Consider the following 20,823-nt stretch of genomic DNA (forward strand, 5'->3'; position numbering starts at 1 on the left):
CTGAGTTATTGATAGCCTGTTCCTTCAAGGAAACTATACATGAACAATTTTTATTTTGAAAGAGCCAATCAGAGTGAAAGATTCTGCACAAGCATCAGCATGGAAGACATTCACGTGTATATTTATACAAGGAGCAATTAAGTGGAAACAGACTGCCTTAAAACAAATTAGACAGTTCCAGTTTAGTGTTTTTAGGTATTTTGCATGCATCGAGATAAGCAACACATTTCAATATCGCATTTATGATGCAAACTTAACAAATTTTTATCCAGTGGTACAAAAATTTCACCCTTTTTGCCAAAGGTCAGCTTCTGCTCACTACAAAGAATACAAATTTGACTGTGTGACATACAGGGACTGCATACATGGGGGGGGGGGGGGGGGTTCTGAGGTCTTTCTATGCGTTCATTGCATGCTGGTCTGTTGTAGGTGTAATTGTGGAGATTTTAGAATGAGTCTATAATAAGTCAAACCAAGCAAGCAGATAAGATTGATATGCCATGCATCAAAATTTGAGATTTTTCCTTTTGAGAGAGCCTCTTTTGGATTCATGAAACACGAGAGAGTTTATAGTGCAAGGGCTCTCTGGCTTAGATCGAGATTACTAGTTTGACAGCTCAGCGAACTAGGTTGGTTATAGCGATTGTGTTATTTATTGGCAGGGTCTTTAGATGAGTTAAATTTGGTTCATTATACCTTGATCGATGATGAGTAAGAAATATGGCATTGTTAAGCGAATGTACCTCAGGCAGTGCAACACAATTTTGCGCCTGTAAATAGGTTTTTAAATCTTCCTTGCGTGCACTGCTCTGCACTGGATCAAAATAGATAAAGCGCTTAAAGAGATCACCAATCTTCGGAAGAATCGCAACGGAAACGACGCATTTGTAGTGGATAGCGCATTTGCATTAAACTTGAATAATTCATGGATAAGAAATGCGTTGGCCTAAAACGATTTACATCGAATGGCGCTGTATTAACGTCAGAGCGGTACCAAACAAAGTTTGTCACGGAAAGACAAAGATGGAGACAATTTTATACCAACTTTCGACTTTTCATTACGCTTTTAAATTCTGACACAACTTGAATATCGCTCTTTCACGAAAATTCTTGATATTGTGATCGAACGAACGTTTTTTCATTTCACTCAATCATGCCAGTTTCATCAAATAATTCTGAAGAAATTTTACTTATTTTTTCATCAAAGAAAAAGATTTGAGAAATTTAAAACAGGTTGTTGAAATTGTCAAGAAGGGGAACCACTCATGTCGACTTGGGGTCTATTAGGCAAAAGTCCCCAAAAGGCAAAAGTCCTCCCAGTGGTTAAGCCTGAACAATCTCAATTTTCGAGCCCCTTAAGGGCCCAGCAGTGTTTTGACTTTCATGAACTTTTAAACAAGACCACATAAAGGAATTGCCCCCGAACTTTGCCCTTGTAAGCTAAATAATTAACATACAAAAGTTTCATTATCTTGGAATCTTTTATTTTATCTTGGAATCATTTACAGTCTCAGCCTTTTTCTGGTAGATTTAAATGATAATGATTAAAGTTAGTGTTGATGTGGAGTCAAAGGTTTCCACATATCTCTTGATGGCAAATATAAAAAGTTATCCTTCATTGTTACTTTATTCATCTCCTGATAAATGGTATTCTGGTTCACATTTAAGCATTCTAAAACAGGTTTTCACAATTGAATCTTTTCAAACTACCTTGCATTTGAAGACAACAAGGTAAGAAAACGATCAAAATATGAAAACCAGCCATCGACTCGTATGAAATGAAAAGGACCAAGACTAGTACATGATAGAACTTGGAGTGCCATCGACCGCCGCTTCCCCCAATTTCCTTGCAATTACATTAAAATTCGCTGCTATAATTGTTTGACTTAACATGATTATCATTTTTGAGATTTTTTTTCGGTATTTTGGAAAAATTATCTGTTTTTTTCGGCGAACAGGGCTGACTTCGTCTTGTGGCTTTGTCGTGACGTCATCTGCCTTAAGTTCTCCTTCGCAGATCTGTCCTGTTCGTGTTCGTGCTGATGTTGTTCCGCATGCCTGGCATGGCACGATTTGATCGGTATTGGAGAAAATAAATGGATGTAAGATGACAGATGAGTATTCAACTGCTGAGAGATTGGCATTTGAACACTCAAAGGTACACTCAGAGTAACTTTGCGAAAGTCCTATTCCTTTTCAGGAACGAAACTTACGGATTTAGGTCTGGCCTCTCATTAGGCCCATTTGAATTTCGCGCCAATGATGTCTGTTTCAATCATATGTTTTAACCACGATGAAAATGGGTTTTGTATTGACATTAACGTCCTATTTTTCATGGAAATGAATCACTTAATCAATTTGATTAACGATGAACTAAATGATACAGCCTGCATATGTTGGGCCTAGGTTAGTCATGGCTCAAGAACAACGTGTTCAACCGTATATTCTCACTTAAACATGATGTCCAATCCTTTGGGTTAGAATTTGTGGTACTCTTAAGAATTTTATCTCCATGAATCAATTTTACAACATATTCTAAATATTATTATTACATATTTTTATTTAACAGTGACATTTTATTTTGTATTCCATGTAATATTTACCTATTTGATTTTTCACTGGACCTATGGAAACACTCTAGTGAGAAAAACTTTCCTTTATGAATATTGTTGTCATGATTATTATTGTTGATTGCTGTTTTCTGCTCTGATACTATACTGATTAAAATATGTACTTGTCATGATGTAAATTTATTGTGATGAGTGCCTGTCCATTTCGATGAGGGGTAAACCCACTGAATGGTCTTCCTCATTGGGAAATTACTATGTGTTGTGGTAAAACACTTGCATACCATATTTGATCAGTTTGATCCACACTTGTCTATTTGGCTTTCTTTAAAAAAACCAGGACACTTCGCTTTTATGTCAGGACATCAGTGAATGAAAATTTTTAAATTTTTCTTAAATTTGTTTCACCATTCAAGCTTGGTGCAAATTGCAAATTATAGTAAATAAATGATAGAAATGCATTAAAAACGTTAAAAAAAACATCTTTTTGTACCAATTTTAAGATTTTTGTTACTCTTTTAAAAAAGTTCAAATTAATTTATAAATACCTATTGTTACCCTGGTTCTGGAAACAATGCTTGTTGTTGTATTTTGGTTTAGATATTTTATCACAGAAGAGAATTCTAGAAGTGTAAGAAACAATGATCAAATATCTTATATATATATGCAAACAATGTCTTTATGTCTAAGATGTACTAAGACAATTATTTTGAGGCCAAGCCATTGGGAATCTTGTTGTTCTGTTTAGTCGCATCACAATTTGTCCTTCATTGCCATATTTACTGGTATTCACAAAAATGTCCTGCCCCCGAGCCCTTACCTGTTGGGTTCTCTAAATTATTCTGCTTCTATTACAGGCTATCTATGAGCTGAATCTGAAAAGAGAAAAATGGTAATTTTGTATTGAATTCTTAATTACAAAGTTTCAACTAAGAATTCTTTAGTTCTTTACACCAAATCATGTAGAACTCTGATTTTACAGCATAGGCCACTTCATGTCAGACCAATAAAGCAATAATTTTTCCTGCAGTTTCTGAATAATTTTCCTTAATCTATGGCAAAAGAGAGATGTGTTTTAACACTGAACTCAGTTCCATATTTTTTGTTAATAAATGCATACAGGTCCTAAAATTATCACAGACATTAGCTCTCAAATTAAATTACATTTGACTTTTTTGATACCAGAAGTAAACAAGCATGTTTCTTTCAAGGGTGCAGTTAAAAAAGGAATACACAGAATTGAAAGAGACTGTTACAAGTCTACCAACAAAGTTAACACATGATGTTATGGTAAGTGTTATTTACAACCTCATCTTCTTGAATTTCACTAAATTTTGATCTAGTGTTGTTGTTCATTTCTTAATTTAAATAATTTTGATCATTGCAGCAGAAGCTGGCTAACAAAGTAAGCTAGAAATACCTTTTGCAACTATAATGGTTTTATTATATAGCAACTTTTAACAGAACCAGAATGATTGTTCATCAAGCCATAAACTCATTAAGCCATTGGTTCATTAAGCCATTGGCAGCATGAGAAAAGCAGATGTCTTGAGTATTTTTCCAGGAAGTTTGCTATAGGGTTAATTGACTAGATCAGGACTCCATTATGTTTGAGAATCACTACTCAATGCATTATGGCACTCTTAATTTTGTGCCGAAAGAAAGTAGCTTTAAGGGATGCCATAGACTGAGAGAGAAGGAAGAGGTAGAAAAAGATCCATACCATTTGAAGTTTTGTAATAATGATTGAAAAAGTCTCTTTCTCTCCTTTAATTCTAAAGAGTCTCTTGCTCGTTGATGTCTTACAATCTGGAGACAACTATCTAATAGTTCAATAGCCCGAGCCTTATTTACTACCGATACTTATAGTCAGGGGTCTGGAACTCAGGCTAATAGCCTAACAAACTGAAAAATAGCCAGTAGAAAAGAAGTTATTCAAAAGAACGTCGACTGTAGCACATGAAACGTAGGGGTTAACGAACTGGAGTCATGGGAGGTACGTCCTCTTTTTAGTAAAGCGCTCATTGTTTTACTGGTTCCCTCTTAAGAACTTGTAGAGGTGACCCCATTTTTCTAGGAACCAGTTTCCCTCTTTAGCTCTCCCCTGCCTGGCTTTGCAAACTTCAACTTCCCGAGCTGGGAGTTTTGCCCGAGTCTATGCTCGAGAAAAATACAAAGCAATAAGATAAATTTCATCATTGACTCCAGACGGACCTGTCGATGAAGAAATTCACTGCATCTCTTTTATTTTTGCAACAAATAAATGATTTTTGTTCTACTTCTGTCAACTGTGACCTTATTCCTTCTGGGATAGCATCTTGAAAGCCTCTGCTGTGATCTCCATGCCCCCCCCATTACAGAGATAATTATTTGACTTGCTCAAGCTGTACATTGGTAAAAGATTTTAATCCCAAGGCTGTGATAACTTCAGTAGTCCATTGGGTAATTGCTTACATGCAAATTTTGGATCTTCATTTTGTACAGAGGATTGAAACCCTACCAGCACCATGTTTTCAGACAGCACTAGAGAACTTAGCGTTTCATTTTTAGGTAATTACTTTCTAATTGCATGGTTTTAGTTTTTTCTGGGGATTTACCGAAATTTTAATTCTAGGTTTCCAACAGGGGCAGACACTTAGTCAAATATTGGGGAGGGAGGGGAGCAAGCCTATTGTTTGGATTAGATGATGTCACATTTCCCTATTGGTTTAGAACAAAAGACCATTTCCCATCAAAATATTTGGTGGGGGGGGGGGGGGGGGGGCTGACTGCCACTGGTTTCCAATTACAGCATTTTTACACAAATAATTGTCAATTTGAAGTATTCCACAGCACATTTTTTCTCACCCTTTCCATGTCAATACAAACAGAGTGTTTACATCTCATCTACAGGCAGGTTGATCTACTTCTCTATTTAGGCAATCTTTCATTGGCAAAATATATCACTTACATTGCCTTCCTTTTTGCAGCACATTTCTCCTTTTTACTCCTACTGTTGTGCCACGTCTTTCAAAGTCTTCCTTTCACTGAAATAACTGCATCCTCCTGAGCACTCCATGTCCAAACCTCTTCCACAAATTTTTCTGTGGAATTCATCTTTCAGAAATAGCCACAGGTATTAGTTATACCAGTCTTTTTAACCAAATATAACTTGCAATCACGCCCAGTTTGATTCCTTTCCAGAAGCTTTTCAGATAGTCTTCTGAATTTCCTTTTAGCTTCCACATGCGAACTTGATACTTAGAAGAAAGAGTTCTAGAGCTTTACAGAATGTGCTTAAGCAACTGACAATGAATGTGTGCTTGGTTGTATATTTTCCCCTGCAAATCGTTGTTGATAATCTTTAATACTTGCACATATTTAGTCTAGGGAACCATCGCGTTTAGTTCTAACCAGGAAAGATGGTTTTTTATGGATTCTGTAAGTTTTTGTAGATACAAAAATTGCAATAAAAGACAAGAAAATGAGAAAGTTTTTTTCCATAGTTGTTATGATTACAATTGCATCATGACTAAGATACCAAAGTAACTATTTCTGCGAATTCTGTTTAAGAACAATAACCAATCATGCAGCAAAATCTGTGCCATTTATGGCTTTAACTTAAGCTTGTTAGCACTCTCTTGATTGAAGAGGATCAATATGGCTCAAGAACCACTAAGAAATGGCTTTTATGCTAATAATTGGTTAAGATGAAAAAGCAGTGCCAAATACATAATGCCAGACAGCAAAACCTTCCGAGCGAGTTAATGCCCTTACCATTCTAGCAGGATGTTTAAATTTATGACTTAAAGTGGATCCGCATTATGATTTTGTTGCGTAAAAGGATTACTGACGATAGTATACGGTCGTAATTTCCACGACTTGCAAGGTAGACAGAGCATAGCAAGTTAAATTGCAAAGGCATTATGGTGATGAACCATTTTTGACAGTCTTTCGAATCATTTTTTCCAAGGCTTTTGGATTTTAAAACTGGCTCAATTTTCTTACTCGCGTTTCATTGTTTTAATCGATATAGGAGGTTTTCGTAATGCTGACAAAAAGATTAAAACTGTTATGTTTATAACAAAACAAGCAAGTGTTTGTATAAGGAAGCAAATTGAGGGTGGGTGGGTTTTGAAAAAGCGAACAAAATTATATAAAAAGTTTCACCAAGCAAAGTGCGACCAACGCTATGTCATGGCCTAATATCGACTTAGAGCGAAGCAATTAAAGGACGAACGCTGATTAAATCAACTCAGAATAATTTCATTTAATCATCATTTTGCATCCTTCAAAGTTAATATACTTAGTGTTTGACCACCCCATGTTAGCATGGCCCCATAAACCTGCCTATGGTGCCCGATACCAATAAAAGTAAAAATATTTGCACACAATATGCCACAAGACACAATAGTTTATGTTTGACACGCAAGAATTCAGCTAGTGTTTAAAAGAATCCAAGAACTTGTGAAAAGGCCTATCTAAAATGCTGCTCCTCTGTTGAATGTTTTTTTTAATCTTTGACGTGTTATGAGAAGTTAAAAAGCTGCATAAGCTACCGTGCTAGCAATTTTTCTTAGACCAAATATAATTCAGGATAGATGTCTTTTGGCTCCACGAGTTTACTCCTTGAACCATATTTCCTCAGCTTTTCTCTTTTGAAGCGTAAAGTTTTTCTTCTGTCACTCTACTTTTTAAAAGTGAAGTTGTTGAGAACTTTGCCTTTTAGGTCCCAATTGGTTCCGTTGGCATGTTCCAGGGTAAACTGGTTCATACAAATGAGATCATGGTTCTTCTTGGTGAAAACTGGTTCGCGCAATGTACGACACACCAAGCTACAGAGATCATAGAGCGGCGGATCAAAAGTAAGTTGTAACCGTTTGTACAAGACCGTAACAAATATTGTACAGATACGGATAATCTAAAAAAAGAGCAAAGATGTCGCCACAATTTTACCGGCAAGAGGATTAGCTTCCTTGAAAATGGCGCTAGTAAGGCCCGTAGTTAGAATAATCTTCGGCAAATATTTAGTTTTTTCCGGCAGTATGGGAGGTGGAGGAAGGGGGGAGTGAAGCAGTCCACACCTCTTCTGGCGGCACCAGTGTTGAGAACTAGTACATAAATGGAAAACCGGGTACTCCACCAATTTTTGTAGCGGGATCTTTATCGAAACAGTAAGACGAGGAGAAAAGAACTTCGTTTATGTTTTCTGCTTCATCATCCAAATCAAAAGTCCTATTACTAACTACGTGCTGAAATATATATCCTTAAGTTAAGTGCGTCATAAGTAATATGATAACGAGGTTAATACTGAAAAGGAGAATATTCCTATTACAGAAGAAGGGGGGGAGTGAAGCAGTCCACACCTCTTCTGGCGGCACCAGTGTTGAGAACGAAAACTTTGATCCAACAAATATTTCCTTGAAAAAAACATCCAACAAATGTGTTTTTTACCGAGAGCGGGTTTTGTACCGGGAATTGAAGCTGAAAGTTACCGGACAAAACTTTTCCAGATTAAGCTGAAGGGGGAATCTCCCATTTTAAACGTCTATGTTTACTTTTTCCATTTTCAATAAAGTGGTTTTCTTTGCATGCTTGCAAAAATTAAATTTTATGAAACTAGGAAAAGCGAAACGAAATAATAAGCTGGATTTGTTTAATAAGTAGAGGCTTAACGGCTGTGATAGTAAAACGAATGTCAATTTTCGAAAGGCGCGTGGCGAAGCTTTTTAATATCTTGAATGAAAGAAGCCCTTGTTTTTTAAGATTCCTCTTGACTTCTAGGTCCAGAAACATGAATTAAAATGCTTATTAAGTTCATTTTTTGACTGAATGTCGCGGTGCTATAATGGTTTTTGAATCTGGGTTGGTATCTACATTCAAAATTTGCGGTTTCTTTATCTGTTGCAGGCGACTCAAAAATACCCTAATCCAATTATGTCTACGAATTCCCAGTCAGTTAAGTTCAGTTAAGTTATTGAAGTCAAGTTTTTGAATCCTCTCAAGGTAGCAGGCATATTTTCTGAACGACAAACATTTCTAACCTCGCTGATTTTATTTGATACAGTACAGACCAATAATCTTTTCAAAATGGTAGTGTAATTTTCCCACGAAAACCAAACGAGAAATATTCATGTAAACTGAAAGAACAAAATTAAAACCAAATCGTTCAAAAGTTTAATTTGGTGCATTCAGCAGGACTGTTTTAATTTGCAATCCCGAGATTCACATTTGATTCGATCAACTGGCAACATCATGACATCACCTTCACGATCCCAATAACCGTGAACCACCCAGGCAGGGTCCGCGCCACAGGGGGTGGCCATGCCCCCACTTTTCTTGCGAACTATAGATATTAAATCGCCCTTTTAGGTATTAAATAGATAACCCCCCTTTTTGGCCCCCTCTTTAGAATTGGTGGCGCGGGCCCTGACACCCCGTTGCAATTTAGAACCGCCCTGTTCTACGTCCAAAGCGTGTACACCTTTGCCTACTTGAGCACTATATGACAGGCCGGTAAAATCACAATTTTTACTTTGCTTCTGAAATTCTATTATTATCATAAAATTTAATTCTGTACCACATGATAGATGCCTGTGTGATAGAAATCTTCAGAAAAGTGTATATTGTTTTCGGTTCGTTTTTACGAGGCTGTGGCTTCAAAAAAGATATTTCTAGACAAAATGTTTCTCCGTCGTTTTGAGGTCTCCGCTATAATGAAATGTTCGTTTCTTGAGGTTCAACTGTAAAATCAAGCACCAAATGCGTTATTTATACTAGAGCAATCAACACCACATCAGTTTTGAAATAAAGAGGATAATTTTGCAACCTTTGTGGTTTTTGATTAACTGTTTGTTTTTCTATTGTCAAAAATGCCTGATGGTAATTTGCACTGAAGTTGTTGCCATGGCATTTTGCCTGCTGCCGGTCCAGGTTTCTCCTTGATGGTTCTTCAAGGAAAAACCTTAACATGAAATCAGAATACTTTTCGATTTTTCTATAATTTTTCACCCGGTGTAAAGTTTCTTCGATATATTCAAACGAACAAGCAACATGAGTCAAGCATACCTAATGAAGAATGTATTTCTTCCTCATGGCCATCTCACCTTGCCTAGCTTAGCATAACCTGCACAATACATTTAATGTCATGTAAGCATAACTTGTGCTAATTCACTGCAAGATCATTTTTTAACGTTGATAATTTTTGTATTTCAACAGAAATTTCCTTATGCTATTAGGGTTTACTAATAGCGTATTTTTTATTTCCGTGTGTTGACAGTCTGGATAAAGTAGATAAATATAAATTACTTCCGTGTCTGCAGAATCAAATTCAGATTCATATTCGGGTTCGCGAGTAGGTTGAAGATTTGAAGAACCGCCCAGTCGTCTCAAATATAACTGAAAACAGAATCTAATTCCTATTACAGATATCACTACACTAGTAGCTACTATTTACAACCTAATCAGTTTAATATCTTTTCCCGTTTTTCTGGAAAACGGGGTTTATACTGACCCTTAGCTGCTCTGCGTAAAGTGGAAAACTGAAAACTTGCCCCAGAGTTCAGTAATTCCTTTTGCAAAGTAACACACTTTCCAGATCATACCTAGGGAATTAAACAAAAGATATAAGCATTTCTTTCATAATGAAAAGATGTTCCTGTGGGATAAAGGGAATACTCATGACATTTACCCTGGATCCCTCAAGAGGATATTTTTCTTAAATATAGGATTTGTTCATAACTTCCTTACTGGCTGGTTTAAAAGAAAAAATCTAGTTTCTTTCAGCAAGCGTTGGTTTGTTGGAAAAACAGTTATTTTTTGATAGGAATTAAGAAAAGAAAGCATTTTTTGTAGCATGTCAGATCATTTTTGGAAGTTATTGATTGGAATCCCACTAAACAGCCCTTAAAATCTTTCAGGTTCAATAGTGGAAGAGCTTTGATTAGCCTATCATCGATTGCGTTTTGATGAAGAAATTTTCAAGTCATGGCCATTGTGAAATTCATTCATTATTTTCATTGTAAAATTCCAATTGTCATGTTGATGTACACTGGGGTCGCAAAAGTATGGAAACGGCAGGGCAAAATGGCGGCTCACGTTGACCACAGGACTAAGCCGACCAACTTCAAAATCAGAATTATGAGGCGAAGGGGCTTGGAAACGATAAGTTATGGCGGCAAAATGCTTTCCCCATTCCTTCGACTTTCGGTTTAGATAAAATTTAATGATTGGTTTGCTGTTTTGAGAGGAAAAGTCCGGCAAAACTTTGAAGCACTGCTTCAAAACAATTTTGTTAAAGATTCTCTGATTATTCATGAAAGATGACCATGAAATGTCACTTTATTGAAAAAAGATGAACGAAAAATGTTAAAATTTGAAGCAAACTGCTTAAAGCTTCTTTTGCATGAAAAATTACAACTGAAAAAGTTATGTTAGCAGTGCACTTTAATTTTAAAGTTTCAATAATGACACGAAATGAGTTGCTCTGCATTTGATGTTAGTGACTTGTTTATCTCAAACTCTGATTTGCTCATTATCTAAGCACATGACAATCAAAAAATTAAAGCGAAACGTTCAACGTTTAGTCTGCTTTTGAAATTATTGAAAAGAATCATGTACATCCAAAGCGTCTATGTTATTCAGCAAGCAAACTATTTTGATCACTAAACGCCATTTTTAGAAATTGTTCACCTGACATCACTTTTGATAACCTAAAGCCTGACATCTTAGCCAAAATGATCTTCTTGATAATATATTTAAAGCCAGAACAAAAGTGCACGTATTTAGTTTCAATTGTAATTAAATCGTCTTGTACTTTTCAAGTATTGTCTGTACTTTGAGGCATTTTTTCTATGAATCCTTCGAAAATATTTTCCAGAAATTTTCTGAAGCACCGGTCCGACGTTTCCCTAACTTTTCACCCACAAAACAGTAAGGTAATCTTTCAAATTTATTTTCATTCGAAAGCCATTGGAATTAGGCAAACAATTTCGTGGCGAGCGTTCGTTACAAAATCCACTTAGCGTTGAACTTCTGTTTCAAAAACCTGTCAGCTTACGCTTTTTCCTTCTGTGAGCCGCCATTTTTTAAGCACCATTTCCATATTTTTATCACCCTAGTGTATGCAAAATCCTAACGCTTTTCCAATTTAGTTTTTCCGATTCGTCCATCGCTATTTTTTTTGCGAAAACTACCTGCATCTACTTTATTATTTATTATTTTTTTTGTTATTTATTTCACATCAGTCATTACTTTGTCTTTTTTATCTTCACTTTCAATATATTTCTTTAGGTTCCATTGCAGTGACAGCTGGTTTTAAAAAATAAAATCTTTTAAACTCTCTGTCGATTTTGATGCACGGTTTAAGATTCAAAGCTATGTGCGAAAATACGAAAAACAGAAGCCTATGCGCAAACAGATTGCAGCTGTTCGTCTCAATTGCTTTTAATTGGGCTAGCAATAAAATTTATGATGATCGGCCACCTCAGAATTATTCTCCTTTATGCGCACGAAACTCGAGCTTTAGTTGACAAATATCGTAATTAAGACAACTGTCAATCGCTAAAGGTTTAGTTTGAAAGTTCACTGTCTTGTGTGAAAGGTTTAGTTCAGCTTATGCAGTTTTTCTCTAATCCAGCAATCGTAAGTTTATCTAATCGTTTTTCTTCGAAATTATGTTGTAAAATTTAAATCTCATACTAAACCTCATTTTTAGTAAACTCAGTTGTGAGTTTTGGAATCGATGGCGACATTGATTGTAAAATGTTGCGTATTATTGTTAAATCTGCAAATTTGTACAGCATTTTTTTCGTCATATCATTTGCTCAAAGTTGGTCCTTTTCTTTCAGTGGTAGAGAGTAACTTGGAGGAGATAATCAAGGAAATCGGTTTCCTAGAATCGCGAAAAAAAGTTACAGAAGACCTTTCAACCATGGACAAGGTAAGAAGTTCATTACCTTTTTTTATTCATCGCTCTCGAAAAGCTGTTGTAACGTTTGGCGAATTTTTATCTGAGATGAAAAATGGGCGCTTTCCACAAATTATTGTTTTTTTTGCAAAGTTTATTAAGCTTAAACGTTTTGTTACCGGAATGAGAAACAAGTACTTCTTGATACTTCATTTGCAAAAATCACTTTGCAATTGAAATCATCCATGACGATCATATTCTAAGGCCACGTGTTCTAAACCCCGTGCACAAAGTATCATAAGGCTACATTGACTCAATGCCAATAGCTAAGAGACGACTTAAACATAAACACATTGATATCAATCAATATATCGTTTTATAATTTTATTATCAGTTTAGCTGCCTACAAGGTGCTTGATTAGGTTCGTTAGTCCTGAGTCCACCTGTTAGCTACTAGGCTTCAAAGGAGATCACATGACAGTTTCTCCTGAAAGTGTTGTTGGGACATCGATGTTAAGCGTACTGGAAAGCTTTGTTTTGCCCAGAGCAGTTTCATGTTTGCTCGTTATTCTATAAATTATTCATAAATGAAAGGTGCACTGATACATTGAATAGGCTGAAATTTGTTTGAGACTTAAAATAAATTTTTTAAGTGCTAGTGTCATAAAGATATCCCTAATTAATAAGTGAATTTCTTAATTTGAACCAAATTACTTAAATGATTTATGAAATACAGCTAGATGTGTGAAATTAGTTAAATATGTGACAAATTCGTCGAGCTATGAATACTTGACCATATGCTCTTTTCCCTTCAAATCACTGTTGCTTTTTCTTACTTCTAAACTTAATGAACTAAATCAAAACAACATCATGTCGGTAGCAAACTTTTCATTTGGCATCATCTCATCTGACTTTTAAAATTTTTAACTGATTTTGCGCTTTTAAAAACGTATTTTCTGGTGATCTGTCAAGCTACTTAGCAAAGCAAAAAATTTTATATATTGAAGTATTCTTTGTGACGTCACCCTTAAGAACTCTGCTAAGTACATATGAAAACTCTCGAATTGTTTCTATGGTTTTCGTCTGTTTGGTTAACATCTCAAAACCTTTGTCCGTACCTTGGCTTACCTTGTCTTACCTTACCTTGCCTTACTTTACCTTACCTTACCCTGCCTTGCCTTACCTTACCTTACCTTGCGTTACCTTACTTTACCTTACCTTACCTTACCTTACCTTACCTTAACTTACCTTAACTTACCTTACCTTTGTCCGATATTTCAATTTTCTTTTCTTTTACAAGAGTTGTCTTATCATCTAGATAGTTTGTTAGCCTTATAGTTAAGTTGAAATGCATTTTTACTCTTCGATTTACGTTGATGGTAAGCTGTTTCCACTGAACATTTTTTAAATATTTTTAAACATTTCACAGGAGCAAGATATAGTGGAGATAAAAGAAGAAAGCAAGGAAGAAGCATCGAAGCCTGCTGGTATGTTCATTAACAGCGGTATTAATCTGTATCTATGGGTAACTAGCTTGTATACGGTAATTTCCTTGGTAATTACTCACAAGAAAGGGTATGAAACCTGAAAAATTTGTGTGATGAAGGAAAAAAGTGCCAATCTATAGGATGGATTCTCTAGAGAATACGTGTGTGGACATCTTGCAAAACGGCATAGCACTGATAAAATTTAACGATTGCTAATAATTCGTAATATTGAATCTCTATAAAATGTTTTTTCGGAGCTAAAAGGTCTGTTTCCACTATTCTTTGCTAATTATTGATATAAATATTTCAAGATATCTGTTTACCGGCCTTCCGCAGAATATCTGATACCAAGTTAGCTGACCCATACATGTTTAACTTGTAGCACACTTCCTAGAATCATCTTGTTCTATACATTTTTTTCATTTTTTCATTTTATATTCTTTATACACAAAAATCCCTTCAGCTTACAACTAAATACCAAATAAGAAAATAAATACCCTAGTTACATTAATATAATTTATCTACAGTTAAAGCTAAATTATGTACAGTAATCTATCTTATAGCAGCTGCTCTTCCAGGGAGTCGTGTTTTATGTTGCGTTCAGCTCGTAAAATAACTTTTCAATTGCTTTTTGAATTGACTAAGTGTAGAGAGCTCTCTGATATTGATAGGAATCTCGTTCCAGGCTTTCAGAGCCGAATAGTGAAAGCCTTTCTTGACGTATTCAAGGTTATTTCTTGGGATTTGTAGGTCCCTGCAATTCCTTGTTCTGTAGTTGGAGTGCTGGGTCCTATGATGATATTTATCCCAAAGGCTTTCAGGACATTGTCTGCTGATTATTTTGTATGTCATAACTGATCGATCGAACTTCGTTGTTAGTTGCTCAACGGTCAGCCAGTTATGAGACCAGTTGTCTTTTAGTCTGGCCTTATCAATAATCGAGCGTGCTCTGTCCTGCAGACGTTGGAGTGTATTCAATTTTGATTTAGGAAGACTTCCCCAAATAACATTAGCGTATATCAGATGGCTTTCGATAAGTGCACGGTACACATGGCCAAGCTGGGATTGTGAAATAAGATTTTTCAGTTTTTTAGCGACTTCAGACCGCCGTTAATCTTTCCTTTCACTTTGCTGAATTGGTCATCCCAGTTTAGCCCTTCGTCCACCATAACTCCCAATGATCTGGTCTTCGCAACTCGCTTTATTTCTGAATCATTAAGGTGCAGTGGTTTTGAGATTTCAACTTGATTTGTCCTCCGTGGATGGCCAATAATCATGTATTCAGCTTTGTCGGGTTCGCGCTTAGTTTGTTTATCCGCATCCATTCCGAGATGTTTCTAAATTCTTTGTGGGCATTTGTAAGTAGATCCTCAATGTTACTAGATGTTAATGTAACATGTGTGTCATCTGCATACATACTAGCCTTGGAGAATTCTAAGCACTTTTCAAAGTCATTTAGGTAGATGATAAACAGGAGTGGTCCCAAGCATGATCCTTGAGGTATACCACATGTTACCAATCTAGCCCCCGACTGTTGTCCATTAACTGAGCAGAATTGTTTTCTATTACTCAAGCTCCCGATATTCCCCTCATACCGAGTGCATTTAACTTTTTTATCAGTATTGCATGATCTATGGTATCAAATGCCTTTTTCAAATCCAGAAATATGGCCAAGTTGAGCTGTTTTTTGTCCATGTTGTCATACCAATAGTCAATACCATTTATCAGGGATGTTATAGTAGAATACAGTTTTCGAAAAGCAGATCGATTTGGGGTCAATACTTTGTTCGCTATGAGATATTTAACAAGCTGATCGTGAAGTATTTTTTCCAACATCCGAGAGAAAACTGAGATGACAGAGATAGGTCTATAATTGCTTCCATCCCTTTTTAAGCCTGATTTAAAAATCGATGTGACTTTTGCTAATTTCCAGATATCTGGGAAAGCACCACACTTTAATGACGAGTTGAAAATCATGGTTAGTGGTTTCCAAATGAAGTCTGCGGCCTCTCTAATTAGCGTAGTGGAGATCTTGTCCGGGCCCGGTGCCTTACCTTTTTTTAATTGTTTGATGGCATTTAGCACATATGTTTCATCAATATGTACAAATATCATTTTGTTTTGCTGAACATTGATATGGTTGAGAGAATCGTCATCAGGCCTAGACTCTAACTTGATAGCAAGTTTCGGTCCTATGGAGGTAAAATGATGATTAAGTGCTTCAGCTATATCTTTTTCTTTTCTAATTATTTTCCCCTCTACATCTAAGCTCGAAATTTCTGTTGAAGGGATTGCTTTGTCTAGCACCTTATTGATAACTTGCCACTTTCTTTTAGGATCTCCCTTATTTTCTTCGATTAAATCAAGATAATGTGATTGTATTGAACGTACACATACACGATATAACATACACGATATTTTTTCTAGATTTTGCTATTCTATCGGGCAATAGATGCAAAAATTTTCAGATATTATGTTTTCTTTGGATCGTGTTATGTCTTGAAACGTTCATCTTTGCGATCTAACAATTCGAGAATACTCATTTCATTTTCCAGAGAAACGACGTATTGCTCACAACGCTTCCCACAATGTCATACAAAGAAGTGTTAAAGATTTAGATAAAGCATCTGCAGACCAAATTAAACCCGAGAATGCTGCTAGCAAGAAAGATGATGCTGTAGAAAAGCTGTTTGCTCGTCTCAGTGAACTCGAGCTTGAAGAAACTGCTAACGAATTACAAGAGAACAGCATGAAAATCGAGAGCCTAAATTTGGGCCATGAAACACGTGTACGCTTTGAAGAGGATATTGTGGAGGGCACATCAAATGGTCACAAAAGCATGCAATCAAGTAGGGGGAAAGAAAACAATTGTATAAGGTTCAGGCATACAAGTGATGAGGAGAGAAATTCGGTGGGTTCTGTGCCCGAAAGCAAGGTATTTAGTGTAAATTTCTTCTTTTTGGATACACCAAGCTCCTGTTAAAGCCAGGTTTTTGTTGTGCTTATAAAATTAGCAGTTACAAAGTATATATAAAGTGTTCTTGCAAAGGGTGCATTTATCGATGCCAAACATGGTTTTTTAAGTAATGGCTCAGGGCACAGCAGAGAACCATGGCTATTGAACAAATTTTAATTTATGTTAACTTATGCAATTACTGTCTTGGTTAGTTTTAGCTAGAAGAGATCCCGTTTTTTAGAAAATGCAAGATTTTAGTTATCTCCTGGCAATCAATTTTCACATGGAATAATTATGAGTTTTACGTTTTTGAAGGCGATTGATCTTTTCCAATGTTGATATTTCCAATCTGTAAGTATTTTGAATCTAGAACCAAGAGAATGATCCTGGTGAGGGTAATGGCGTGCCTCAGAAATTCGTATCGCCAGCTGATATATACAATCATTTTGCAAAGCCACTGGTCGCTGATATGGAGGAGAAGCCGCTGAAATCGATACTGAAGAAGGAACGGAAATATTCTTCAGAGGGGGTGATGCCAAAGCCGATTTTAAAACACTCCCCTGAACACAAATCGGATGGATCAAGCGGAGATGAACTCGCTACCAGTGCAGCTGTCGAAGATCCAAAACCAATTCTTAAAAGTGGATCAGATGTACGTATCTTAATTCCATGAGAAGGGCTGTCAAATATCAACTTTGTATTGAAGCGTGCTGCACAAGAAAATTTTATTATACTGTACCATAGTCAATAGAAAAACCCCTTTATATTGACCAGTACTGTACCAAAGAATGAGAAATAATCGAAACAAATTCTATTCCAAGTCTTTTCCATTTGTCTCCAAACCAACCATATTTGATTTACTTAGTTTACAGTCGCCTCGTTGGAACAAAAATAGGTCCAAATCTCACGATAGCTTGTAAATTTGAGTTAACATTGACCCTTTTTGCTAAGCCTGTCCCCGTACAGAAAGAGCTTTACATAATGAGAGTTAATGGCTGTCAGTTTATGCCTCGATTTAATTGATACAAATTGTTAGTCTGCAATCAACAAAGATTTTACTCAGCCAATTAAACATATTTTGTTATTAGAATGAAACATAACTGATTTTTTCTCTATTCTTTTTTTATTTTATTGTGTGGGAATATTTTGAGTGAAAAATTTATGCATAATTTTAACATATACTTCGTTTGATATTCATTCATGTTTGGTGCAAGAAATTATGAATGACTCCAAGATTCCTTTACGAAATTTTAGAGACAGCTCCACGTAGCGAGATAACCAGTATTAATTTCAGATGACAAGGTATGCTTTTCACAGTATTAACTTTATCTTCTCCTTAACACTCCTTTGATGATACTTTGATGAATCGTTCTACTTCTCCTTAGGCCTTTTCTGATACAGTCGTGGAACGGAACACCAGTGTTATATCTGAAAAATCTGAAACTGCAGTAAGTTAATATCCTTTCCTATGTTGTATCTTTCATATTTCATGGGTAATTTTAGTATTTAATTTATATCAACTAATTTATATTGCAGCTTGATTGGTAAGGTTGATGCTGTTTTGGACTCGAAAAGGCTTGATTTTCATTTCTTTGACATCAATTCGTCAGGGAGAATCGTGTGTTCGTTTTTTGTGGCTTTCACCATTGCTTGCTTATTCGATACTTTCACCGTCTTACAACATGTACAATTGCATTAACGTCTTTCATTGTTGGTATTTTGAGACTGTATTTGTGGAAAGTATACCTTCCTGGCATGTCTGGGTTTTTTCCTGGGTGAATTCTCTTTTCAATATACCACGAACGCTCCCTTATTTCTAACGATCTTCTTAGGTAACAAAATATAGCCAAAGGTATTTGTTAAAGTATTTTTTTAGAGAAATACCTCCATTTAAAGACATTTTTCAGCCAGTGAAAAACTTCCTGTTGATAGAAAAATTCTCGCTGCTATTTGAATGCTGAATTATTTAAAACAACGATCTAAAGATCTGGTGTCTTCTTTAGAAATAGCAATTGTTTGATGTTTTTGGATTCTTTTAATAGAATGTAAAAGGTCGCCTAACTTGTCTTGGCTATCCAGTTGTGTATTTAAATGTCATTTCATTATGAACAAGGGCAAGAGTTCTTCCAATCTTTGGTGAAATTATTAATCTCTTTCTTGTGTTATATGATGTTGAAGTTATCTTGTGGTCCAGTTTGCAGAGAGACATAACTCTTTTTAGAGAGTAAGTTACTAGCCACTCCCATTAAGAAATAGTACCCCCCCCCCTCCGTTAAGAAAAAACCCGGAAGGGTCTTCATCAGTATGTCTTTATTTTGCCGTGTTTTTGTTTAAATTTGTTTAAATTAAGTTTTTGCACCATCTACTGAATATTTACTTGTCAATGCAATTATTTGGCACCAACTTAAATTTCACCATACCCAAACGTATCATCTTATTGCAGCCGGCACCCAAAAAGCAGTTGTCACGATTTAAGGCATCCAGAATGCGAAAGTAAGATTTGTTTACTCGTGTGATGGGTACTAGAAGAGTTTGCTCACTGGTGAAGGTGAATTTTGTCCATGCTCGCTGCTGAAAAGTTCCTAACAAGATTTGACAAACAGTCATCAATCTTATGACATTTTGGAGATTCCTTTAATTACAACTAGAGAATTCAGTTTGAATTTCCTTGATAGTGCTTGTGGATAATGTTTCAAAACATAAAATATGACGAGGAAGCTGATAATTTTCAGGTTGCCATCACAAACTTTAACATTTCATTACCAAGTTGTTATCTAAAGTAGATATGTTGTAATCTTGGTTTTATTTTAAAGATATGCCTAAGTGGTAAATCTATGCAGACATTTGGGACTTGAATTTGTTTTGTTTTTTAAGCCATTTCTGACATCTTTACAGCTTTCTATAAGATACAAGATTTCAATTAAATGGTATTTTATATCCCTCAAAGACAAAGCAATTCACTATGGCCTTTATGAAAGAAACAAAGTATCTGAAATGACCTCTGATAGAGATATAAAGATAGAGAACTATAAAGAAACATCTGTTCTGTTTTTTTCTTACAAAAAATATTTCCAAGATGCCCTCCTCCGCCGACAACTTAGTAAATAACAAAAATTGTATTTAGAAGGAAATGCAAATTAATGACAAGCCAGAATTTTATTGTTAGAATCTTTCAATCGTCTTTAAATGGTTTCATTTATCTATATCGAAAATTTGGTACCTCAAAGATGAAGTCAAATTTACAGACAAAATTTACATACGCACAGTACATTGCAAAGTGAATTTACAATTATGATCCTCAACCCAATGGTTTGTGCCATCATAGGCCACCATTTGAATACCATAAACGTCTTTGCATGTTGGGATTTCATCAATAGAAGATAGTGTACTTTCAGAGTCCCATTGATGTGTTTAGTTTGTTGATAAATCGATTATTTGTAAAAATATACATTTATGCTTTTCACAGGGTCGTCGGAAGCAGGGGGCTGGGGCTTGGGGCTGGAGCCCCTTAATAATTGTTAAGCTGTACTACATTTCCTTTAAAATAGTGTACTGAAGGGGAAGCAATGGAATAGACAGCCCCCCTCCCCCAATATGAATTCGTTCCGACAGCACTGTTTCATCTATTTTGTTGAAGTGTCATTATCGCTGCTTGTATTTTAATACACGACGTATTTAATGCAGAATATTCTCTTATAATGAATTTTAATGTATTCAAGTAGCTATCATTATTTTGTTTATTTTGGTGAATATGAAAAAACAATGATGAAATAATGAGAATTCGTAACGTATTGAAAATGCGAATTAGCATTCAAGTATAATATATTTTTAATTGAAACATCACTTGTTATCGTTAGTAAGAACATAAACTTGATCTTTCTTTATTGTTTTTCTTAAATCGTATTGGCAAGCATGTGGTTGAAGCAT

General features: G+C 35.6%; 1 protein-coding gene across 1 annotated transcript; it reads left to right on the forward strand.

Moving 5' to 3' along the window:
- The first annotated feature begins 1,982 nt into the window (after window positions 1–1,982).
- On the forward strand, window positions 1,983–20,765 carry LOC135690709 (unconventional prefoldin RPB5 interactor). The gene is made up of 10 exons (XM_065208345.2): window positions 1,983–2,158; window positions 3,425–3,459; window positions 3,779–3,857; window positions 7,276–7,411; window positions 12,395–12,486; window positions 13,883–13,940; window positions 16,496–16,875; window positions 17,267–17,548; window positions 18,282–18,344; window positions 19,340–20,765. Exons 1-10 carry the CDS (start codon window positions 2,108–2,110, stop codon window positions 19,391–19,393), a joined length of 1,230 nt encoding a protein of 409 aa, XP_065064417.2. The 5' UTR covers window positions 1,983–2,107; the 3' UTR covers window positions 19,394–20,765.
- The last annotated feature ends 58 nt before the right edge of the window (window positions 20,766–20,823 follow it).

The sequence above is a fragment of the Rhopilema esculentum genome, chromosome 4 (assembly GCF_057945365.1).
Source record: "Rhopilema esculentum isolate cy_ngs chromosome 4, ASM5794536v1, whole genome shotgun sequence".
NCBI classification, from domain to species: Eukaryota; Metazoa; Cnidaria; class Scyphozoa; order Rhizostomeae; family Rhizostomatidae; genus Rhopilema; species Rhopilema esculentum.